The sequence below is a fragment of the Cryptomeria japonica genome, chromosome 8, assembly GCF_030272615.1.
Source record: "Cryptomeria japonica chromosome 8, Sugi_1.0, whole genome shotgun sequence".
Lineage (NCBI taxonomy): Eukaryota > Viridiplantae > Streptophyta > Pinopsida > Cupressales > Cupressaceae > Cryptomeria > Cryptomeria japonica.
In genome coordinates, this window is record NC_081412.1 from 738514890 (window position 1) to 738541451 (window position 26562).

General features: G+C 41.6%; 1 protein-coding gene across 1 annotated transcript in view; it reads right to left on the bottom strand.

The window, feature by feature from the left end:
- LOC131061454 (DNA mismatch repair protein MSH3) overlaps window positions 1-26562 on the bottom strand; it is a 103490-nt gene that overhangs the window by 9729 nt on the left and 67199 nt on the right. Inside the window, exons 8-10 of the mRNA XM_057995150.2 lie at window positions 22742-23002; window positions 22518-22589; window positions 22247-22396 (exon numbers count right to left, since the gene is read on the bottom strand). Coding sequence (XP_057851133.2) covers window positions 22247-22396; window positions 22518-22589; window positions 22742-23002 — 483 coding nt within the window. The remainder of the gene's footprint in view (window positions 1-22246; window positions 22397-22517; window positions 22590-22741; window positions 23003-26562) is intronic.

Here is a 26562-nt window from a genome sequence, read left to right on the forward strand (position 1 = left end):
GCCTTCTTTGGGCAGGAGCCTTTCGTGTGGTCGTCCGTCTTACATTCCGTGCACCAAAGCTCCCCTTCGTCGGTCTTGCTCGAACCTCCCTTCATAACCTTCAGCTCTTTCTTCATCCTCAACATGTCCTTCTGCAGGGCTTGCACCTTTTTGCTGAACTCACCATCGTTGTTGCTTCCCTCAAAAGAGTCATCATCTTCGGACAAGCTATCCTTCTTTTTCTTCTTGGATGTCTTGGTCTTGCTCTCGAGATCCATTGCTCTATTATATGCATCTTCGTACGAGGTTGGTGGAACAATTTTCATCTTCTTCCGGAGGGAGTGTTTCAGTCCCTCCACGAACCATCTCTTTTTCAACCCATCCGCTGGTTGACTCTCCATTTTCCCCAACAGTTCCTTGAGCCACCGACTATAGGCTCGGACCGTCTCGTTCTTGTTCTGCTTTGTGTCATAGATTTCAGCTACTATTTCATTGTCGTCTCTGAGGAGGCGAAACTCTATCTTGAACTCCTTCAGGTTGGGCCATGTGCCGACTTTGGCCTTATCCGTATCGGAGTACCAGTCGATGGCCACTCCCCTTAAGGTTGTTGGAAATTGTGTTACCCATTCGTCCTGGTCGGTAACACCATTCGCTGACCATATGGTTTCGCAAGTGCGGCAATGGCGGACGGGATCTTCCTTTCCATCGTCGTTGAACTTCGGCAGCTTCTGCTTACTTGCCATCCCACCGCTGGGTCTCGCTCCTCCGGTGCTTTGTGTGCTTATACCTGGTGATCCTCCGCCTCCGCCTCCTACACCTGACCCTCCACTCGTGGGTCCTCTGGAGAAGGTTGCTGACCCCAAACCGAACAAATTACCTCCCGTACGATACCCTTGTGCTCCCCTGACACCTTCGATCGTCTCCCTCCGATTGGTTGTCTCCCTCCGATTGTCCTCCGAAATTGACGAGTTCTTTAGTAGGTATCTAGTAGCGTCGATCAGGTTTAGACTTCGCCTTGTTTGTTCCACCAACTCTTCGCGACTGCTTACCCTACGATGGTATTCTAGCGAACTGTAGAGTTCTCCTTCGGCACCCTCTGTGACTACTTCTAGGTTCCCTTCGGGCAACCCTACGACAGCATAGAGAGTGTAATTCTCTCCGTCTATCTCTGCCTCCGCAACCTCCGTGACACCTCTTGGGTTCTCTTCGAGCAACCCCTCGGTCGGTTGTCCCTTGGCAAGCTGCCTTAGCCTACGCCTTTGTTCTATTTGTTGTCTGAGATTCAACGCTCTTTGTGCCACTTCCCATTCATCACTTTGTATCTTTTTATTTTTGTCCTTATTTAGTGTATTGGGCATAAATCACTTCCGTACATAGCAAGCACACACCATGTACACAAAACAAAAAACTTTAATTATTTTCCCTTTAGGCCACAATTTATGTCAACATTGTGTCAGGATTATTACAGTATTGCTTTATTCCTCCCGGAGGTTCAGGGTTCAATTTCCCCTTTGCCTCTTGCCATCACGCTCTGCTTCCCAACAACGATTGTTTTCTTCGTATTGTCGAAGGACCTGTTGGCATCGCTCCTCACGGGCAATCTCCTCCGGGCGGGTTCGTTGTGCCAATGATGCCTGTGCAAGCAACCGAGGGAGGTGGTTCATCAATCGATCAGCTGCGGGGCTAACTTCCTGTGCGGCCCACATGGCACTTGTTGGGACTTCAGCCTCGGTGGCCTCTCTTTGGACGTAGGTCTCGATGGCCGCCTGAAGCAGGATTGAGAATTCCCTCGTTGAAGTGTCCTCTCCGTCGTAGAGTTCCGTTTGTGCGTCGTCGGCCTCTGGGTTAATCTCACCGACGGTTAGGCCCATCGTGTCCGTACGCCATCCGCTCCTTCCTTTCTCGAGTATGTCTAGGCAACGGCGCCAAATGTTTTTGCATATCAACAATCAGATGATAACCATAGGATAGAATAGTAACCAGAAACTCAGAGTAATGCTTTCATTAATGCCAAAATGTCTAGTACAATAATCATTCTCTACATCTGTGTATCCAACAAGAAGTACAAAAGCATATATAAAGACACGATCGAGGGTTGCAGTTACCACCCGTGGGGAACCGTTGTGCAACGGACAACTACCCTCGAAGACACTAACATACTTAACCAACGTAGCTTAACAAGTAGCTAACATACTTCACCAACGTAGCTTAACAAGTAGTACAAAGCCCATTTTACGACCAACAGTTAGATCAAGGCAATGTGCTGCACATGGTGTAAAAAATATAGAAGGGTATTTATCTGTCAGAAGTTTTGCAGCAGCATTGTCAGTGATAAATTGAACCACATTTTGTGGCCCTACATCCGTAACTACCATTTCATACATCTCAAACAATGCAGTTGTGTTTTTTGAAATATTAGATGCATTCACAGATTTCAAAAAAACAGTGCCAATCTCACAAGAGACAAGGAAGTTAATGAGATTTCGGTTCCTTCTATCTGTCCAACCATCTGACATAATGCTACAACCAGTAATAGCCCACTGTAACCAATGCTCTCTAACAACATCTTCAACATCCCGTACTGCATCTTGTAGCATTTCAACCCTCAAAGACTCGGAAGATGGGGCTTGAAAACCTGGACCTACAGCTGCAATAGCATCTACCATAGGTTGCCAATATGGATTTCTAGAAGCATGGAATGCCAAGTGAGAGGAGTACCAAAAATTATCAATTGCCTTCTTTGCTTGTTCTATGACATTTTTCCTCCATCCTGTACTCTCCAAAGTGATTTGCAATCCCGGTGCACTACGAGGTTGGAAGAAAGTACTAATGTTTCCTCCACCTGTGTTTGGTCCACGTGTTATAGAACTAGGTGGTGACCCAGATTCATTGAAACCCCCTTCTTCACCATCCTCCTCACCCAAACGGTTCCTCCTGACATTTGCAGAACTAGAACCTAGTTCAACCCCAATTCTTGCCTTTTTGGCCTTGCTCTCAGCAATCCCTTCAAGAGCTTGCTTTGCCTGATACGAGACATCTACAGGGCATTTTTTGCATATCTCAGTGTTATTTCCTCATTCTTTTGACAAATGCCATTTGAAACGATAAATTCCACCACTAATGTCCTCTAGACACCAATTGCACTTGACCTTCGTGCTACCTGGAACTGCTTTGTAGTGTGTCCACGCAAAGTCTTTTTGGCATGGCATTGTGATCAAGAATGAGATCTGCAAAAGCATTTTAGTTCAGTCTTTCAACATTTCAATGCTACAGTTGTATGTACATAAGGGATGCTAACCATTTCTATATTATACATACGTAGCAGTTTAAAAAATTAGCTACTGTTATTACTATGTAACAGTAATATTTATATTTCTATGTAAATTAGATACTGTTATATCTATGTACTAAGAATTTATACTTAGTGGTGGAATTTAGATCTAAGAATATAACAGATTACGGTATTTACTTCTAACATATAGTATTATACCACTAAGTTTTGATACGGTAAATACTTCTAACATATAGTATCTAAACTTTAGTGAGGGTGCATTTGAGCATGAACAAGACTTAAAGATCTTAAGAATGCAACCCAATGTTACCTCACAGAAGAATGTAGTTAAATCTTACACCACGCTGCATTAAATGGTTGCAACTAAAAAAACATGGACACCTTGTCTTCATCTTGAGGATGGTTTAGGTCACTCAAAAATTATTAAATTCAAAAGATTATAAAATGTAATGTTCCCAAACTATTCAACACGAGCCGTACGGTGGTGCATCAGCAAGGCCGCACGAAGTGGAGTGGAGGGGGGCTTCTGTACGGTGGAGAGGTCGTACGGTGGTGTGAGGTTGGATGGCCGTACGGTGAAGGGAAGTCGTACGGTGGTGTGGGGTGGAGGGCGTACGGTGGAGAGGAAGGGAGTGTATGGTGTGAGTGCCGTATGGGGAAGCGAGGGAGGGGCCGTACGATGTGAGTGTTGTATGGTGATGCCAAATAGACCGTACGGTGGAACACGAGGGTCGTACGGTGGTGGGGAAGGTGTGCGGTGTGGCCAAAAGGAGGCTGTACGAAGGTGACAAGAAGGTCTTTCGGTGGTGCAGAGGTACGGTGAGCTTGTGTGGTGACTTCCCGGAGAACCAGATCAACAGAGACGCAGCGGTAGAAGTAAACAATGATAAAATTCTAGATTTGCTAGATCCAGAACGATTACAATGACAGAATAGGGTGAGCGGTGATCCTCACCGAAACTGCAAATACCAAATAGGGAGGATCTTTCACCTCCAAAATGGCGGAAACAGAACTCCAACAGGAATTCGCACAATAGAGAAAAGATACGAAAAATACGCATATCCCCAACAATGACTAACACAGCCAAATATATGGGCTCCAGGAAACTTCCCGAAGGGTTACAAACGGGCCGACATGACCAACCAAAACTTGCCTAATCTAATTAAATAAAAGGGCCCGAAATATTTGTTATTAAATTTGGGCCTTACAACAAAGTAATTAGATTCATTATTTAATTACATCGGGGATATCACAGTCCTCCCAGGCCAAAATTGTTTGCCCTCAAGCAATTGCAGACTTGGATGCTCCAGAATTTGTTCGCCTTCCCAGGTGGCATCCTCAATGGGTAGATTCTTCCAGCGTATAAGGAACTCTTTGATTGTGCGTGTTCTCAACCTCTTTTCTCTGACATCGACGATCTCCGTCGGTTCCAAAATTAGTTTCCCTTCTTCGTCGATGGGTGGCAGATCCCTGGACACTGTGACGCGCTGCCCGACGGCTTTCTTCAGACATGACACGTGAAAAACATTGTGAATCCGACTTCCCTCAGGAAGCTCCAATTCGTAGGCAACTTCGCCCACTCTCCGAACCACCCTGTAGGGTCCATAGAAACGCGGCTTTAGCTTCTCTTTACCACTTGTCTTCAAGGAGGATTGTTTGTGCGGTTGAAGTCAGAGGTAAACCAGATCACCAACTTCAAAATTTCACTCAATCAGGTGTCGGTCAGCATACATCTTTTGTTGGTTCTGTGCCCTCTGTAGGTTTTCTTTGAGAGATCTCAGGATGTCTAAACTCTCCTGAAGCCAATCTTTGGCCATTGGTGCACGACTATCTCCCAATGCCGGGTCAACAAATGAAGAAGGTTCATAACCGTACAGTGCTTTGAAAGGTGGCATACCTATCGACATGTGATAAGTGGTGTTGTAACAGTGTTCACCCAAATGTAACCAGCGAACCCAAGCCCTCTGTTGCGTTGAGACGTAGTTCCTGAGATAACCCTCCAGCCATTTGTTCACAATCTCGATCTGTCCATCTGTCTGCGGATGGTAGCTCGTGCTGGGCGACAGCTCGGTTCCAGCCAACCGAAATAACTCCATCCAGAAGGTACTCAGGAAACGGCTATCCCTGTCACTGACTATGTTTCGCGGTAAACCATGTAGGCAGAACACCTCACGGAAGAACAACTCGGCTACTTGAACTGCTTGATATCTTGTGGGGATGGCAAAAAAATGTGCATACTTGGTCAATTGGTCAACTATGACAAAAATGCAATCCTTTCCTTGCACTCTGGGGAGTCCCGTAATGAAATCCATCGAGATTGTATCCCATTTCTGGTCGGGAATTGGCAGTGGTTGCAACAGTCCGGCCGACAGGTTATGCTCAGATTTGTTCTGCTGACAGGTGGAGCATTCCCGCACATACTGCAGAACGTCGTCCTTAAGCCCCTTCCAGGAAAACCTTTCACGGATCTATCTGTAGGTTTTCAAGTATCCCGGGTGTCCAGCCAAGGGGGAGTCGTGCAATTCCTTCAGAACCTTTTCCTTCATCTTGGATTCAGGTACCAGATAAATTTTGTCCTTGTAATAAATGATGTCGTCAACCACCTTGTATCGGTCATCCTGTATTCGACCATCCATCAGTTTGCAGGCAAAAGTGTTCTTAGAGTATTCAACCAACAGGTATTCCTTCCAATCCGCCGAAATCTAAGATAAAGAACATATGGTGGGCCTTCTTGACAGGGCATCAGCAACCACGTTATTCTTTCCCTTCACATATTCAATGTCGAAATCAAATGCCTGGACTTTGCTCACCCATTTCTGTTGTCGTTCATTCAGATCCCTCTACTCCAAGAAGTATCGCAAGCTGTTGTGATCTGTTCGCACAACAAACTTTGCTCCGACGAGGTACTGCCGAAACTTCGTCAGTGCGTGTACGATGGCGAGCATCTCCTTGTCGTAGATGGAATATAACCGCTCAACTCCCAAGAGCTTCCGGCTCTCGAACGCAATGGGGTGACGGTCTTGCATCAACACTGCTCCAATGCCTTCACCCGAGGCATCACACTCCAGGATGAAAGGGCGAGTGAAGTCTGGTAGTGCCAAAACCGAACACATACTCATCACTTCTTTTAGTTTGTTGAAGGTCTGTTGCGCTTGCACATTCCAATGGAAGGATCCTTTCTTTGTCAGATCTGCCAGTGGTGCCCCAAGTTGTGAAAATCCTTTCACAAACCTTCTATAATAACTCCACAAACCAAAAAATCCGCGCAACTCTGAGAGAGTCTTTGGTGGAGGCCAATCCAAAATGGCCTGAATCTTTTCCTGGTGAACTTGTACCCCCTGGGCGCTGATGACGTGACCCAAGTATAGGACCTCGGTCATTCCAAATTCACATTTGGATCTTTTGGCATACAGTGATTGTGATTCCATAATCCCCAATACTTCATCTAAATGCCCCATATGTTCCTTCCAGGTCTTGCTATAGATGAGTATGTCATTGAAGAATACCAATAGGAACTTATGCAGTTGCTTGTTGAAGATGTGGTTCATGCAAGACTGAAAAGTGGCCGGAGCATTGGTTAATCCAAACGGCATGACCAAGAACTCATAGTGTTCGTAATGGCAACGAAAGGCCGTCTTTTCCACATCTTGCTCCCTCATACGGATCTGATGGTAGTCGGAACGAAGATCAATCTTGGAGAAATAGATTGCGCCATGTAGTTCGTCCAGTAGCTCATCGATCCTGGGAATGGGGTACCCATTCTTGATAGTCTTCTTGTTTAGTGCACAATAATCGACACACATTCTGAGAGTCTCATCCTTCTTCTTCACCAGTACCACCGAGGATGCAAAGGGGCTAGAACTTGGCTTGATCCATCCCTTATCGAGGAGTTCCTGGATCGTTTTCTCATCTTTGAACTTCTTCGGGTGGCGATAGGGTGTGGTGATAACGGGTTTTGCTCCCTCCTCCAACTCGATGGTGTGCCCAAACCCTCTGTGTGGGGGTATACCAGGTGGAATATCAGCGAAGACCAAACTATGCCCATCCAAAACCGACTGAAGTTCCCCATCCTAATAGTGAATCAATTGCCCTTTCACAGGTGTTGCCCAGACTACGTCATCATGTCTGAAGATGGCTTCCATCCTTTTGGCAGAAATCTCCCTTGGGCCGCCATTCGACATTCCCCTGAGAACTACCTTCCTGTCATCAACCTCGAATGAGAACTCCATCCGTTTGAAGCTCTGGGTGTACTGGTCGAGGGTCTCCATCCATTGAATGCCCAATATGACATTCGTGTCATCCAGATCCACAACAAAGAAATCATCGGTCACCGTGTAATTTCCCATGGTGATACTCAGTTGCGGAACCAAGTGAGTGCATGATAGGAGATTGCCTCCTACCACCTTGGCATCGAACCCTTCATGTTCCTTCATACCTAAGTTACCGGTTCGGGTTTGGATTCGGGTATGGATTCGCGGGTTCGGCAAAAAAAAAAATTCTTGGGTACGGGTACGGGTTCGTCCGTACATATATACATATATTAATTATAAATTTATATATATACACATATTATATATATTTTCAATATATACAATCCATACAAAAATAATTTTTTATTGTTTTTTGACCCGTGGGCCCCGTTTTTGGGAACCCACGGGCCTGGGTTCACCCGGGTCCTCCTGGATTCACCTGGGTCCTCTTGGATTCACCCGGGTCCTCCTGGGTTCGACCTGGGTTCCACCCGGGTCCTTCCCAGGTGGCCGGGTCGAACCCGGGCTGGACCAGGACCGGGCATGAACCAGGACCCGGACCCAAGCCAAAACCACAAGAACCGGTAACTTAGCTTCGTACACAAGCCCCTACAGTTGACGAGTGACGAGTTTATGAAGTTGAGTGAGGCTCCACTGTCGAGCATAACAAGAACTCGTTGCCCTTGGAGTGTACCACATACTCTAAATGCACTGCACCTCGGGGTACCCACCAATGTGGCGATGACGCCCCCCCTCTGAACCAATGTGGAGATTCTCTCCGCCAGGCTGGTTTCTTCGGCCGATTCTTCCCTTGGGGTTTTGCTTTCTTCCTGCTCCTCTTCTCCATCAGACATTACTTCAATATAGTGAATCTTTCCTTTGCCCAAACATCGGTGGCCTGGTTCCCATGGTTCTTTGCAGGTGAAACACAACTTCTTCCTTCTGAGTTCCTGTCTTGTGGCTTCATCGAGCGATGACCCCTTCGGATAAGGTTTATTATCCTTCTCCTTCGGAACGAAAGGTGGTTTGGTAGGTGCAAAACTTCTGGAAGAAGAGGATGTTGCCATGTTGCGGGCCTTTTTTATTGCTTCTGTGAGCATGCTAGGGTTGAACCCTTTCACCCAACCTTTCAATGGTTCCATCAATCCGTCTATGAACAAGACCACCTATCTCCGCTCTGAGATGTCGGTCACCAACACAGATAGTCTCTGGAATTCTGTGATGTAACTGTCCACAAATCCCGACTGCTTTAGTTGCGCCAACTCCTTGAAATTGAGTTCTGGGTCCTTCCCGTCAAATCGATCTATGAGCTTCTCTGTGAATTCAACATAGGAAGTTATCTGGTCATGGCCAAGAGTGACCATTCCATGATGCCACCATTCACGTGCGACCCCTTCCAGGTGGAGTGCTGCAAACTTGATAGCTTCATCTTCAGGCATCGAGTTGAGTTGGAAGTAAGTATCTGCCTTTTGAACCCAGGCATGTGCGGAGGTCGCTCCGGCCCCATCAAAGGATGACAGGTTGATCTTGCCAACCTTCCATTTGATGTCATTGTTATAGTGTCCATAATGGCCCCGACTTCTGCCGCCCGAGTATTTCATTCGGAGCTCTACATAATCCTTGAAGGATATGTCCCCTTTGAGATTTGCATCCCTCCAATCTTGACTCAACTGTGCTTGCATCTCCTGAAAGGTGGGTTCTGGCTCCCCCCGTGGTGCTTCGGATTTTTGAGGAAAAGTCGGCATCAGCGGCTGTGAATGTGAGCATTGGACATTTGACCTTCCCGTGACCGAATCATCGCCCTGTCCATTCTGTTCTCCATTCGTTTTTCCCAAGGCCAATTGCCGTAATGTTTCCTCCATGATTTGTTGTCGTTGCTCTCCTCTGGTTAGGGTGTCATTGAGTTGAGCTTGGCTTTTGGCTAGCTCCCTTAATAGTGCCATGACTTCTCTTGTAGGGTCCTGTGGTTCACCCATTCGATCTGCTGAAAAGTACCTCCTTCTGGTGTACACTTGCATCCACTACACAACAGGCTGGCAAGATCACAAGCTCTAATACCACTGTAATGTTCCCAAACTATTCAACACGAGTCGTACGGTGAAGAGGTCGTACGGTGGTGTGAGGTTGGATGACCGTACTGTGAAGGGAAGTCGTACGGTGGTGTGGGGTGGAGGGCGTAGGGTGTAGAGGGAGTGTACAGTGTGAGTGCCGTATGGGGAAGTGAGGGAGGGGCCGTACGGTGTAAGGGTTGTATGGTGATGCCAAACAGACCGTACGGTGGAACACAAGTGGGTCATACGGTGGTGGGGAAGGTGTGCGGTGTGGCCAAAAGGAGGCTGTACGGAGGTGACAAGGTGGTCTTTCGGTGGTGCAGAGGTACGGTGAGCTTGTGTGGTGACTTCCCGGAGAACCAGATCAACAGAGACGCAGCGGTAGAAGTAAACAATGATAAAATTCTAGATTTGTCAGATCCAGAACGATTACAATGACAGAATAGGGTGAGCAGTGATCCTCACCGAAACTGCAAATACCAAATAGGGAGGATCTTTCACCTCCGAAATGGCGGAAACAGAACTCCAACAAGAATTCGCACAATAGAGAAAAGATACCAAAAATACGCATATCCCCAACAATGACTAACACGGCCAAATATATGGGCTCCGGGAAACTTCCCGAAGGGTTACAAATGGGCCGACATGACCACCCAAAACTTGCCTAATCTAATTAAATAAAAGGGCCCGAAATATTTGTTATTAAATTTGGGCCTTACAACAAAGTAATTAGATTTATTATTTAATTACATCGGGGATATCACATAAAACTAGATGAACAAAGACTTTGCATTATAGGTCTATAATGACAACATTCAAAGTCACGATAAAGAAGCAGAAACTGTTATGGGTCAAGGATCTGAAATATTAAATGGTTGATGTGCTCATATAAAGAAATTATGTGGAGTTAGCATGGAATCGCTCAGGGGAACAACAATTACAGTGAATACAGTTATAGAGTCATTCTGGACATTAAAGTTAATGCCATATGTCCCCTGACAAAGCAAATAACAATGTCAGCTGTCATGAAGAAGTAGCCACAAATTCAATGACAAAGCAAACAAAATTTCCAGCATTCAGGAAGCAGTAACCTCATTCTCTAACATGTTAGAACAATATTTTTTTGAGAGCCTAGGTTCTTGTATAAAAGAAGGCTTTAATTGCATAATTGATGTACAGAAGTTTCTAATTACTTTCTAAAACTCAGTCAGAGATGAAAATGAAATGGGCAATGACTGATTGGAAACAAGGAATATGTATTAAACAATGGTCCTTGGAATGATTAAGAAATCCAAAAGGATCATTGATAGATGTCAATGTAGTATTGGCAAGATTAAATTTATCAAGATCCAAATAAGACGAGATCACGGGGATCTTGGAAACTGGATATAAGAATTTTAAGGCCATAAAATCAAGACATATAGTATCTAGATTCTAAACTAAGGAATATGGTATCTAACAGATTACATAGAATAGAAATATAGAAATATAATATAATACATACGTAACAGTTTAAAGCTTACAGTTATATAAAATGTTACATATAACATATACTCAGTTTAAAGCTAAGTATCTAAAAATCGGTATTAAGCTTAGTATGTAGTATGTATTTAACAGTAATATATTTGCAGATTGGGAATAATGAAGCCAAGAAGATTCATAGTGTAAATACCTTACAAAATGAAGTCGAGAAGATTCGCCCTTTGTCGCGCGACTAAAAAACGCCTTCTCTTTGCTTCCCTTCGAGTTCAACTTCGTTCTCCTAACCCTTGCCCACGAGCTAAGTGTAACCTGGACAAAAATGACTATTTATCGAATTTTGCAGACATTTTAGGGTTTCGTGGCTTTTATTTTTCGTCTCTTTTTTGTCATGTGATTAATCGCAATTATTTCGGGTTTTCTTTGCGATTAACAGTTAAAAAATCGTTGAAAAACTGCAAAAAATCGGTCAATGATTCGTCCAATTTGTTGGGGGAATAAATTGTCAGCGACGGCGATTGCAGATTAATCGCGTATAATCACGATTTTTTTACGACTTTTGTTTCTTTGGAATAAGTGCCAGAAATTAACCTCCCAATGGAACAAACGGAGACCACTCAATATTCAAGAACTTCCATTTCCACTCCACTGTGAACTGAAGCTGCAAATTGGTGTGTGTTTTTTGAAAAATATTTTAAGAAATTATATATTTTCAAATGTTCAATAAATATGCCGAGTTATTGCCAACTTTTTCCTGAGTTTTTTGGCGAGTCCCAAGTTTTTGAAAATTTTGGGCCAGCCAAGTCATTGTTGAGTCCGAGTTTTTCAACTATGCAGTAGACAACAATTTGGTAGAATTTTAGAGGATTGTAGTAATGGTACCTATTTTTTCAAAAAAAAAAGAATCACATTCCTCTAAGGTTTGTTTGAGCCCCTCAACAGCCTTGTTAGGGCTTTCACACCATCATCCCTCCAAGAAACTATTAAGAGGGTTTTGACACTTGAACCATCCATGTTAAAGGAACAAGTTTTCATCTCAACCAAAACCCCCCACTACTAGATCATAGAATGGAAATATTAAAAAAGGAGGCTTCAACTCATACACTGAGAAAGTTACACCAAAACCATTTGCAACAAAAAGATGAGCTCAAAAGAAAGAAGTTATGTTTCTCCAACAAAGAGCCATGGGAACTTGGCTAACGATGCTTTGGCAAAGGCCAAGTCCATCATATTGAGGTGGTATATGACAATGAGTCGGAACATGAAGACCCTAACCTACAACAAGTCACAAATGGGCAATCCATCAAACATGATCTAGAGAAGTTGGATGTTGGCACAAAATCGAGCAACAGTACACTTTCAGCTCTTTCAAGAGGACCTCAATATCATCCATTTAGGGTTCTTAGAGTGCTATCCCAACAGCAACTCGCAATGCTTAGTGATAGCGAGGCTACCCACAACGTAATTGACGAAAGCCTACTAGTTAAGAGAGTATTGAAAGTTTAAGACTTCACCGGCATTGTTGCCAACCAACTCACTATTCCATTCACCAAAATAATCCAACAACTCATTATTGAAAGGAAGCCAAGTGTGGAATAACACTTCCAAATGCTAAATCTAATAGGAGAGTGAATGCAAAAATTTCTTACAAACCTTTTAACTGTTACAAATTAGATAAACATACGCTGAAATCAGATTTAAACAAATAAACTTAAAACCATATTTACGTGGAAAAATCCTTTCGGGAAAAAACCCACACTACAAAAGTCAAACTCAATTGTATTATGAGCAACAACCAATAGTTACATTACAATGCACAGAACCAATGCTCTTCACAAGTAATTACAACAATGAAGAATTCTGGTGAAAATATACCAACACAATAGCTTCTTAGAAGATATCCAGACTATCATACAAAATACACTAAGAAGCCACATATTTATAGAGCTCAACACAAGTGGGAAGTGCCCATGGTTTCCAAAACCAACTCATACGCTCAAAAGGTAAGTGGTGTCAAAAACAACAAGTTGCCATTTCCATGACACATTGCACATAACAGCTTTCCAAAGCACTAACTCATGACTCACCCATAACAGTCACCTTGCCATATGCAACACCTACCTCACACCACTTGTCAAAAGTGAACTCTGCCATAAATACCAGCTGCAAAAAATTAACTTACCATGACTCTTCCACCAAACTAGTAACCATCATAGTTATAATTGAAATTCATCATAATCCCAACAATTATTAGCTGGTGATTATAAAGTATGTGATGATTTTAATGTTGTGGGATGTAACGTCCCCAATGCTTTAAGTGACAATTAATTATATTGATTTTTTTTAAGTTGTCAAAAAAAACAAAAAAAATATTCAAATGATAACTTAATATTAATTAATTTAATTAATTAATAAAAAATTATTATATGTCACTTTATTAAATAAAGTTCTATAAAATATAATTAATATTTGAGTCGACAAAGTCGACCTAATGTTCTAGATGTTTCTTGGAGTTCTTTATAAAGAGATCCATCATCGGACTCCCCACTGCTACTATCAACCTCTTCTGCGGTCTCTACCTCACTCTCAGAAACGGTCACCTGGACTGGTCTCCTTCGCTTCTTACTAGACTATGCATCTCCACCACCTGTGGAGGTGTTGAGGTAGGTCCAATAAAAAATGGGGGGTTGCAAGGGGTCAATGCTACTGCTCGGCTTCCATACCCACCATTCCGGAGCCACCTGTGTGCGTACTGCATCTAAGAAGAGACTGATGGCGTGGAAGGGCATGTAAAATGCCTTGTGCTTCAAAGTCAAAAATTCATTGATTCTATTTGAAAGCACCGTTGCCTAGTTAAACACCGTGTCGTTCCGCAATCCATCCATCAAGGCGATCATAGGTACTGTCGTGTCAGATGCCCTACTGGCTCCTGTGAGGCGGCTCTTCATTACATCGAGCAAACACTGCCACCCTCCTGGTACGATGAAAGATTTCTTCAAACCCCTACCCTTCGGTGCAGTTATCCTCCCCCATTCGGCTGGCGACAAATCACTGCAGCATATCCGCTGTAGGAGTTGCATCTTCCTCTCGACTGACATTTTCGTGGCACTCCTATCCACCTCCTTGCCCTCGTCTGGAATACCAAACACCTGAGCGAAAGCGTCTAGTGCGAAGGAAACGACAATATCTGTGTCTTGATATTTGAATGCCGATACTCGCAACTCTGCATTATAGGTTTTAATTAACATGCGGAGGTATGGCTCAAAGTCACGTATGGCGAAAACAGTCATCTGTATAGCCCAATGCACGCGTGCCATACACAATGATGTCTTCAGTGTAGTGTCATTTGGGGTTTGTGCTTCCACCCACCATGTCCAACACACACTTCCGCTCAAACCTTCGAATGTAACTGTTTATGCTGTAATTTTTGTTGGCATTGCTTTCTTTCCTTCATCTAGTTGCGCCACCTTTTTTGCTTTGCCGGCATTGCTCGAATCCACCATTTTGCTCCTTCCAAACGGTTGTCCCAATGAGTTCTCGGATTGTTGTAACTGCTTCCTCCAATCTAACTTCTTCAGTTTCCTGCTTCCTAACTCCATCGATGAATTTGTACCCTGCTTGCACACTTATACCCTTTTCAAAATTCGTACCCTATCTCAACTTCTTTGGCACACTCCAATCTCAATGCCTTCCTTGGCCGTACAGATTTCACCTTCTGCACGTACGGATTTCATTTCATGATGTGCTGAATTTGATTTAATACTGTACGGAATTCATATTCCATAATGTGCAGATTTCTTTTCTCCATCGTATGTACGGGATGCTCCTGTCTATGTGTGTCATACTGATTTTGTATGGATTTTCCCCCAACATACCATACGGATTAATAGTACGGACTTATCTTGTGAGCACAACCTTTTTTTCCAATATCATAGCTTTTTCTGTACGGCTCTACGGCCTTTTCTGTACGGTCGTACGAGTTTTTATTGTTTTTTTTCAGCCGTACGGCCTTTTCCGTACAGTTTTTTTTTTTTAACTTACACATCCAATGGGGTCCTTCGAATGCCTCTCATGATACAATTTTAGTTTCGACCCGTTTACAACATCCGACACCTCCTTCCCGTCGAGCATCCACAATTTAATTGCTTTGTTTGCACTGACCTCGCGCACCTTGAAGGGACCTAGCCATTGTACTTTAAATTTACCAGGTTTGATTTCATTCCGCCCATTGAATTTCAACACTAATTGCCCCTGAGTAAATCTCATTCACCTAAGATGCTTGTCGTGCCAAACCTTCCGTCTTTGCAACTTACTCATCTGATGGGGTCCTTCGAATGCCTCTCGTGATACAATTTTAGTTTCGACCCGTTTACGGCATCCGGCACCTCCTTCCCATCGAGCATCCACAATTTAATTGCTCCGTTTGCACTGACCTCGCGCACCTTGAAGGGACCTAGCCATCGTACTTTAAATTTACCAGGTTTGATTTTGTTCCACCCATTGAATTTCAACACTAATTGCCCCAGAGTAAATCTCATTCGCCTAAGATGCTTATCGTGCCAAACCTTCCGTCTTTGCTACACCGCCTCTGTGGCCCATTGTGCCATCATTCGCCGTTCGTCCGACTTGTTCAAGGCGTACAACCTCTCCCTTAGGCTTTCCATGTCACCCAGTCAATTCTTGATGGCAATCCGAAGACTCGACACCATGAACTCCACCGGCACCACAGCTTCTTGTCCGTACATCAACTGAAAAGGGGTCTGGTCGGTGGTCACTTTATATGTTGTCCGGTAGGCCCAGAGTACCGATGGTAGTCGTTCCTCCCAATCATCTTTTTCGACCCCACACGACTTATAAATGACAGACACTATTATTTTATTGGTTGCCTCAGCTTGCCCATTCGCTCGAGGGTAATAGGGGCTTGACAAGGAGTGGAAAATTTTTAACTCTGTGGTTAGCAGTCAAATGATGTGGTTTATGAAGTGGCCCCCCCGATCGCTCGTCAGTTGGATAGGAATTCCATATCGGGTGATGATCTGCTCATAGATAAACTTTGTTGTGCTGATTGTTGAGTTGTCTGGGAGAGCTTGTGCCTCGACCCACTTTGTTAAGAACTCTGTCGCCGCCACGATGTTCTTGCATCGGCGCACTCTACTTGGCTTCAAGGGTCCGATGAAATCCAGCCCCCATCGTTCGAATAGCTCATGTGCATGCGATGGGTTGAGCAGCATGAAATCCCTCTTAAGTGGCCTTCCAGCCCGTTGGCACGTATCACAACTAATCACCCATTCCCGGGTATCGTTATAGAGTGTCGGCCACCAAAGTCCTGCCAACAACACTTTCCTGACAGTTGTATCGGGCCCCATATGTCCACCTACCGGCCCTTCGTGTGCTTCCCTCAAGACGCCTTGAACCTCTTCTTCTACAACACAACGCCGTAGGACTTGGTCGGGTCCCATTTTATACAAGAGGCCATTGATTAATTGAAACGTCTTGCTGCGGAGCACCAGTTTCCTTCTTTCACTTGGGAGCATCTCCTTTGGAAACTGTGACGTTGAAAGGTACTCCCCCACGCTAGTGTACCAAGCAGGCAAGACAGCAATTTGAAATAGATGAGCATCCGGAAAGCCTTCGTTGACTCCCTTGGCCGGCTCGCCAGACCTGATCCTTGACAATTGATCAATGATCAAATGGCTTTTCCCGGGTCAAACAATGATATTGAATGTAAACTCTTGCAGGAGTAACCACCAGCTGATCCGTCCTTGGATGATCGGCTTGTTGACTAAGTACATCAACGGCTGGTGGTTAACAATTATAAAAAACTTTAAATATATTAAAATTGTTAACCTAAAACAATATATGCAAATTGTTAACCTGAAAAAATTATAAATGTTTTTTAACAATTATAAAACATTAAATATATTAAAATTGTTAACTTCAAATATTTCAGCCTCGGCCTTTTATCGAGCAAAAAGAAAATTGTTAACTTTAAATATATTGACCTTGATGACCTAAAGGTTGTTTTCCCTACGGGTGTGTGTGTGTGTTTAGTGCATTGCAGATAACCAGAATATGACAATATACACAGATGCAGACAAATAGATGGACTCAATAATGCATTCTCATTGATAACATGTGCCAGTACATCAGATAACATCAGCTTGTACTATCCTTCCCACAAACTGGAAACAAGGATGACTATATAGGTGTCGGCACGGTTACCCGGTGCCAACTACCGGCAACCGTCAAGTTAACCGCCGACCTTAAACACACAAATTAACACATACGTAATTACCCGACAACAAAGGCTGAAACAATTTTACAATAAAATCGAAACCCTAAAAGTTTGAAAGTTGAGGCCAAGATTTATTTTTTTAAATGGACAAATTGAGCCACTATGCCAGACAAATCCGTTCTTCATCGTGTCATGCCCTTCCCGTCAAATTGTGCCCTTCTCAATTCTGACCGTTTAGTTGCATTTTTCCTCCGTCCACAAACGTGTCATGAACAAGACAATAAAAACCCTAAACAAAAAAGCTTTTTGTTTTAACTTTCATGATTTTTTGGAGTTTTACTCGCACAATTTCACGAGTTTTTGGAAAAAAAATTGTCATGCGCCATTGCTAAACTCGTTCACGAGTATATTGGCAAGTGACTCGCCCGCAGATTCGACCCATGTGTACTCGCGATTTCAATGAGTTAGTTGCGAGTTTTGCATTCCCGCAAACAGATGAAAAAATGGGTTGAAGGGTTATTAAAGAACTATGCCAAATACCAACAAGGAACATGGATAAAGTGGTTGTAACTTGGAGAGTACTACTACAACACGACCCAACACATGTCCATTGGTATGACAACCTTTAAGGCTTTATAGAAATGTGATACAATAACTTTACAAACTTAGTTTTTATCGATAATAGGGTACTAGCAACTAGTGAATTGGTGAAACATAGCCAAGATATTCTAAATCAACAAAAAAATCATGCACATCAACATCATATTGAGAAGACATTTGAGGTGGGTGACATGATTTTTCTACACCTACAACCTTATAGACAAACATCCATTAAGCAGAGTAGAGTTGAAAAACTCAAGCCCCATTGCTATGAACCATTTAGAATTGTGAGAAGAGTTGGTAAAGTGGCTTATGAACTAGAGTTGCTAGCAAACAATCAAATTCATAATGGTTTCCATACTTAATTGCCTCAAAAGGGCACTTAGACAACACAATACACAAATAGTGGACTTGTCACCCTTAGATGATGAATAAAAATTCATATCAGTGCTATATGCTATCATTCATACATAAGTAAAGAAGTTAAAGAACAAAACAATCACACAATACTTGGTGCATTGGTGGAACCTACCTGCTAAAAATGCTACATAAGGGCAAAAGATTCTTGAGCACCCAACTCTATATTGCTTGCGATCAAGCAATTTCAGGAAGGGTAGACTTGTAATGTGCCCTTTTTAATTAATTAATCCATATGGACCCTATCCTTATTTCCCTAATAAGTATATAAAAATATTTTTAGTAAATGGCCCATGGTTTAGGGAAATAGAAGCAATAAATGAAACAATATCATGCATAGGGGGGTGTGGGTTCTATAAAAATGGTTGTAACCACACAAGACACTTGACATGTTCATCATAACAGATTATATGACAACCCATTAATGAGGAGTTACATGTTGGCATTTGTGACAAAGTGAGGACTATTTTGAAGAGGAATCTTGCTTAGTTTGGAGAAGAAAAATGGGCGTTTGAATTTGTGCCTTGTTGATGCTATTCTTTCAAAAGTTTGTTGAACTTTGAGAGATTATCATTTTTCATATAATTTCTATCTTTGATTGGACCTTGTCTTCAACTATCAATTTGACAATTTTGAAATTAGAGGAAAAATCTTTCTTGGCAAAAATAACCCCAAATTATTTTGGAAAGAGCTTCAGCCAAGAAAGAAACAAACTGTAAATAATATCACAGCTACTCAATGGTTTGATTATGCAAGGCAGCTTTATGAGCAAGATTTTGAGGTGGACCCCCCACCCTTGGCCAACATTACTACAAATCTTTTCACTGTGCAAGAGATCGAGATGGGTATTAAGAAGTTGGGTGTTGGCAAAGCAAAAGACTTGGTTGAGCTTCGAGCAGAGTATATCAAGTGGGGCATGAAAACCCTCGCACCACACATTATGAAAACTTCCAACAACATCATCCAACAAGGGTTCCCTAAAGATTGGACAACTAGTCTAGCCATACCTCTTTTCAAGAGCGGTGATGTCAATAACCCCTCCAATTACAGGACGATAATAATTTATCTTTTGTTTGCAAAGTTATTTGGCAGCATGATAGAAAATAGAATTAGCAAATGGGTAGAAGAAAAACATAGATGTGCAGAAGGACAAGTTGGTTTCCGACCTAAGCATTCCATAGTTGATCATGGTATTACTTTGAAACACATCATTCAAAAAGTTTGGGAGAAAAAGGGATAAGTCTTTTGTTGCTTTGTTGATTTCAAAAAGGCTTTTGACACAATCCCTAGGATTAACCTTTGGCACAGAATGGAAGAACTTGGGATTCCTATACATCTTAGAGCAGCTTCCAGTAGCTGCCCATAGGCTTTATGAGGAGGTTAAAGTTAAAATCAGAACTTCAGCTAGCATTTCAAAAAGTTTTAGGAGTGATATTGGGGTCAAACAAGGGTGCCCTTTATCTCCTACCTTGTTTGGCTTATATATTGGCAAGCTTGAAGAGTGGTTAAACATGCAAAATGGCGAGGGTATTCAGATAGGAGAGTTGTGATAAGGCTTCTTCTTTATTGCTAAATCTGCCCTTGATTTGCAAGAACATTTATTTGCCCTTGAGCGTTTCTGCAACATGCTAGGGATGCAAATTAATATCAGCAAGACGAAAGTCATGGTTTTCTCTAATAGAAGAAAACAAAATCAGCATAAATTTTACTTTGAAGAGAGTATTCCTGAAAAAGTTATAGATTACAAATATATCGGAATCGACTTCAACAAAAATCTAAGTTGGGAAGGCTGCAGGAAGAAAAGAACTTTAGGAGATTGGAAAGCATTTTATGCTCTTCAAAATTGATGTAGAGAGGCAGAGCTATGGGATTGGAAAACCATCCATACTCTTTTTGGGCTTTTAGTGCTGCCAGTTGTTCTCTATGGGTCTGAATTAAGGGCCAGCAGTACCTCAGTCTCACAATGAAAGCAAATAGAGAGAATTCAAAAATGTTTGATCACAAGCAAGTTCAAAATTAAAAGTACAGTTCCATATGATATCATGTTAAGTGAAACGAGAGCTGCCAATATTGAAGCAATTGCTATGGTGCATCTCATAAGCTATCTAAAAAGAATCGAGCAAATGTATGAAGATAGATGGCCTAAGGTTGTCTTCAATGACATATTGTGCAAAAGAAGAAGACTTGGATGCAGCAAAACATCAAATGGATGGGTAAATGGAACGTTTATTTGAATATGTGCCCCACAAATAACAAAGAGATAAAGGCTTTTGTTATGGATAAGTTATACAAGAGAATTTGGGGTATTGGGCTAGGAAGAAGGAAAAAATATTATATCAATGAGTTCAATCCCATGTGTGATCAACTTCAAAAAGTTAACATAGGGGCCAATATCTCGTGGCGAGCTAAAATTCTTATTGCTCAGCTTAGAACTAACTCTCATCAACTCCATTGTGAGACCAAGCGTTGGAAAAGGCCAAAAGAGGCTTGGGAAGAAAGAGTATGCAGCTTTTGTACCTCCAGGAAAATGGAAACTGAAAAGCATTTTATTTTAGAGTGTGATGCCTCCAAGGAAAGCAGGAATAAGTTTGCTAATATCTTAACCACTAGCTCGTGGTATAATTTATTTAGCGAGGAGTATATTGAGAAGTTTGGGGTACTCATCAACTTACATAGGAAAAGAATTGATTTGCAGAAGTCGGTTTGATTGGGCAGGCTGTCCCATAGACTATACTTAGCCTCATGGACGTTAAAATTGTCTTCTTCTTCTTCTTCTTCTTCTACAAGCAAGGTTCCCTTTTTATGCATCCATGGTTTAAACTTTAAATTCTCATTCTAACGAGCTATTACACAAATGTTCTATTTAAATTATTTTAATAAAGTAATCAAACTTAGTAAAATAATTAAATTAAAGCCAATAATGCACCCAAGTTGCAGAAACTACCGAAAAACATTGGAATTGAAATCTGGCTATATTGGAATGATAACGATGATTAACAATGAAAATTGTGGTTGATCGGGTGACTTTCTATGAATAGAAGCTCTCTCCAAGAATCTTGTATAACACGCCAAAAGCCAAAATTTACTTTGAAAAGAGCCATAAGAGTCCTGAAAACCAACTGGCACACTGCCAACAATAAACATCTCTTCTAACAAGGCTGGTGCTCACCCAGAAACCTGAAGCATCTATAATGTTGAAGTGACCGGAAAAGGGGGCATTACAAATAATCAAACAAATAATTCAATAAAACATTCTAACATACATCTCAAAGACTATAATAGACAACCAGAACAATGAAGAAAATTGTGGAGAGTGAACTACAAGATGTATGCTCATTAGAGCCTGCAACCAAAGCAATGGTAGTTAATTCCAAAAATGCAGAAAACTAAAAAAGCTTCAGGGTTGTCTACTCAAATCTACCAACTGCCTTGGTCAATTATCAAAAAAAACCTGAAAATGGTGGGATGAATCTAGGCATACCCAAAAGATATTGCCAGAACTTTATTTCACAACTATTGTCCTTGTTCCTCTAAAAGACACTCTCAAAATCCAAAACACTTTCCTTCAATTTCACAATGCAACACTACCTACTAAATTCAGACTCTCCTCCCACATATAACAATTCATAGGTGAAAATAAATGACCTTTTAGAAAGGAAGAAAATTGCTAGACAGCATCATTACTGTTCAAGCTGCAGTCAAAACTCTGGTCCAATCTAAAAATACAATTATGTTAATAAAACTAGATATAAATAGAGCTTGACTGCTATAACCGAATCGAAATTCAATTTCTTTTCCATGTATGGGACTGTTGCACATTGATCAGAAGCTCATCATATTGTTTACTATATCATGGCAAATCATATCTATGCCCTGACCAAAATAGCAATGAAGATATATATCTTTAAAGGTGTCTAAGACTCTAAAGTTTAAATCATTATACCTGAGCCATGATAACAATCAAAGCCACTTGACGTATATAGCAACTTTTTCCACCCATGTTTGGTCCAGTTATGATTTGGCAACGCTCGCTGCTGCCATGTAAAAAGGTATCATTTGGTACAAAACTCTCCTGCAGAGTTGACTCTAATACCTGTAATGAGTTGAGCCTCTTATCAGAACCAACTACAATTGTCTATTTCTCTTTAACTTCAAATAATTCAGATGCAGTTTTTTCCATGTTCTTATTTAATCAATTATAACAAAGAACATACAGGATGCCGACCAGCATGAATAGATAATTGAGGTACTTCACTATCTTCAACAAAGACTGGTCGAACATACCCCTACATGGAACATGCAGAGAAAAATGGTCAGCACTAAACAGTAAACACAAATGCAGTCTGAAATGGATTGAAAGTTCAAGAATATCAACCAAAGCTTCTCTAGTCAATGAATAACATTGCAGGTTGGTGACTTCAACTGTCCCAGCAGGTACCTCATTCCGTGATACAATAGCAAGAGAATGAAGACAGTCTAAAGCAGCCAGAGCTTGCACAGCAGCACGAAAATTCATGAACTGGACAGCAAATTCTGCAAGAAAATCATCCCAGGCCTTTGAACATGCTACAGTCAATTCCTCTTTAGCAACAGCCAGCTTGTCTAGAGCTTCCAGAACTTCAGGAGGATGATATCGATTTGATTTTTTAGTGCTGCTAACTTTGATCCAATTGGAAGGCACTCTTGTAGCAGATGGAAGCTGCAAAATACAACTGTTAGTAGAAATAAATTATTGGGGAATAAAGAGATCAAATTCTAAAGATCAACACTTTTTTGAAGAACCAAAGCAGGGTCACTCAATGTAAGAGGATCTGAGCATCATCTTGGCAAGGGTCATATCCCACTTAAGGATGCTGTGAGTGCAGTCCCATGTAGAAATCACAATATGCATTATTCTTCAGTACACGGGTCACTCTTTAAATATTCTTAGGAGTTGTACTTTGCATTGAGGTTGTGTCTTTTAAAATATTTTAAATAAGGAATAGGAGCAAGCTCAGAGTGCTCTGGGGTTTTGTAGCCTATCCTTCGCTTGTATCAGATTGTTATCACAACATCTTTGTCCAAACATCTTGCGAATTTTGGGGTTCCTTGCAACCTAGTTGCATCATACATATGGCCCAGGCCATCAAAAACCCACTGCAAGTTGACTAATTTGTTTGTCAAGCCCCTCTAAAGGTTGTCATAGGAGATTGGTTGAGGGCAATTGAGACATCCATGGCTGGCAAGTTTCAACTATTACAAAAATTAGAGTTCATTTTTTAGGACACTTGGGTCTGGGAAAACCACTCCTTGTCCCAGCTGAAAAAAATCAATAGAAATTATCTAAGCTTCATTGTCTTCCTTGTGTTTGCTTATACATTTCTAGAATTTTATTCAACATAATATTGTGAATGGTATTTAAATCACAATGGCTTAGCCTTGAAAAACTGATCCACCTTAGGTTTCTAGGCCTCTTGATGCTATTGCAGCAGATCTAAGCCTACTAAACACAGCCTTTTGATACTTTCCCAAAGCTCAGGCAGTTTGGCTATGGGCAAAAGGACCATTTGGGATCCATGCTGAACCTTGTATTTATGTAGAGGACAATCTATAAACTAGAGATGGATCTATTAAACCAATTGTGTTGAACATGCAATGAGAATGAATAAACAAAATGTGGAAGCACCATTACAAATTCAATAGACATGACAGATGAAAACATTAAAAAGTGAAGCTCTCCTATTTGTCTTGAATGGGATATGATTCTATGATACATGTGAATATAATGCTGGAGTTAGAAAGAAAGAAGAAATAATATTAATGTCCACGATGACCAAGAATAGATCAAAGAACTGGGGCAAAAGGTGCCCTAGACTCAAAGCACATAAAATAAAACAAGAAAAGTAGCAAAACAAAGAAATAGACACACAAGGGTTAAGCTTTAAAAAGGATAACAGCCAAACTCGTACAAGTGTCATAGATGTGGAAGGGAAAGACCTTCCAAAGTAGTGGAATCAAATGACAACCACCCATGCAAGGAACCAAAATCCACATATGTCAATATTTTGAGATGTGTTGGAGGAGCAAACAATATTATAATCAGTCAAGTAGGAGTACCAATGTAGATCCCAAGATGCTCATTGTGGAAAGTCCAAGGTTAAAGGGGGTCATGTTGGCCAATCCTAGGAGGCAAATAATTCTACATAGAACCTCTTCTAACATTAAAAGCCAAAGTGGTAGAAAAGAAACTGATAATGTAAGTTTCTTCACAAGAGCAACGTAATGAGGTAGGGGTCTTTGAGGGTCCTGTTGTCACAAAAGTTTGCACCCTTGTTGAGCTATCAACTCAAAAACTCCGTGAAACATGGAAACAACCCCAAAGTGTGGGACCTTGCGCAATGGGGTTGAATCTCCGGAGAAGGCCAGCTTCCTTTTTGATCCAAGTGCAAAGTGTTGAACCAACCCAACACTTAGAAATCCTACCTTGATCCAATCTACTAACTTGAAGAGGAAAAGGACAGAAGGAAATGCAAGAAAACAAGTGTAGCCGGCAAAACTACCGTAAATAATAAATAATGTTTTGTTAGTAATTATAATTGGCAATGTAATTACTTTTGTTCCCGAGAGGTTGCTAGTAGTTGCTGATGATTGGCAGTCCTAACCAACCGTCAAGCACAATATATACTTTGATTGTTGTATCAAGAAACATTCATGATTGTCTACACATTACACTTGGTAATAAAAGAACATATCTCCGGTATTACCATGTAATATGTATGGTATGTTTCTGTATCTTGTTTACTCTACGTAATCAAGTAAGTTCCTTTCAGGAGTAAACAAGGGGAGGTGATGCACCTAGATTAAGAGCCATTTCTCCCTGCCTATGATAGCATAAAACAGTAATGAAAATAACCAGGAAACTTACACAGTTCTTTATCTTGCTGATCTGTAGAGGCAAGTATGGGGGTTAGGATTTGATAGGATACTCAAAGGAAAGGGAAAATTCACAGCCAGCACCCACAATATAATTAACACAACATACAAACATGGAAAACAGAAAGTGCATTCAAACATGAAAGTAAGAAGCATTTACACAACATATCCAAGACAAAGAAGAGGTAAAAATGGATATATTTATTAATATAGAGGTGAGGCTAATTTTATAGTTGCAGAACACGAGTGTCTATAAGAGAAATGAGGGGACAACCCTTAGGTTATGTTACAAATTTGCCTTTATAGGTCAGGCATAAAGGAGATGAGCATTCTAAGTTTGAACCCTACCACTAGGACGATTTGAATGCAAATCAGATCAAAGATCTGATGTTGGTGTGTGAATTTCATCCCCCTGAAGGGAATGATTAGACTGAACGAATGCAATTGTGGTTGAGAAGGGATGGCAGCACAATCTAGGTGGCTCTAACAACTCTGACACCACGGGGGCACATGATAAGCTTTTCTTCATGTTAGTGGCTAGTGGATCCAGCTATGTGTCATCTTTGAGCAACGGTGCAAGGCTGACAAGGCTCTGACAGTCATGGCACCATGCAGGCGTGATCCAATCAAAAGTGAGCTTGGTGCCTGTTGTGACCATTTCACACATCGCCCCATCCCAAATGGGGACCCCCTCTCTTTGCTTGTTTTTCGCTCGTTTTCGCTTTCGTTTTTAGGGTTTTGTTAGTTAGTTGGTCGTCTGGATTTAGGGCCAAGCCTTTGGGTTTTAAATTTTGCCTTTTCAAGCCAAAATCCAGTCATTTTTGAGAGCTTTTGAGCTTCTTTTCTAGAATGCAAATTTTGAATACAATGAATTCGCCAAATTGGTCTAATTTTCAATTGGAATGTTCATGTAGAGCTTAAACTTGTCTAAGTGTTGACCGTCAATATGAATTTTTGTTTGATTGAATATTTTGACCAAATTTTGACTTTTTTGAAGTTTGATCCTGGGCATTAGAATTGATTTGTTTTCACCTCGTGAAGTGTTAAAATGTGAAAAATCTTGTTATTTTGGCCTGTAGGAGCAAAATCGCTCCTGTCCCTCAGTGAAGGACGGGAGCTCAATTTCAAATATCTCATCATTCTTGCAGAGTCCAGACAAATTTTACGTTTGAAGTAATGGAGAACGACAAGATCTTTCCATTGAATATAAATCGAAGATTTTCATGAGCACAGAAAGGCCTCCAGGAAGAAAATCGCTCCTGTCCCTCAGTGAAGGACCGGAGCTACGATTCAAATTTCGTTTTGTCCTTGCAAGATTTTAATGACTTAGCAATTTGAGGACGTCCA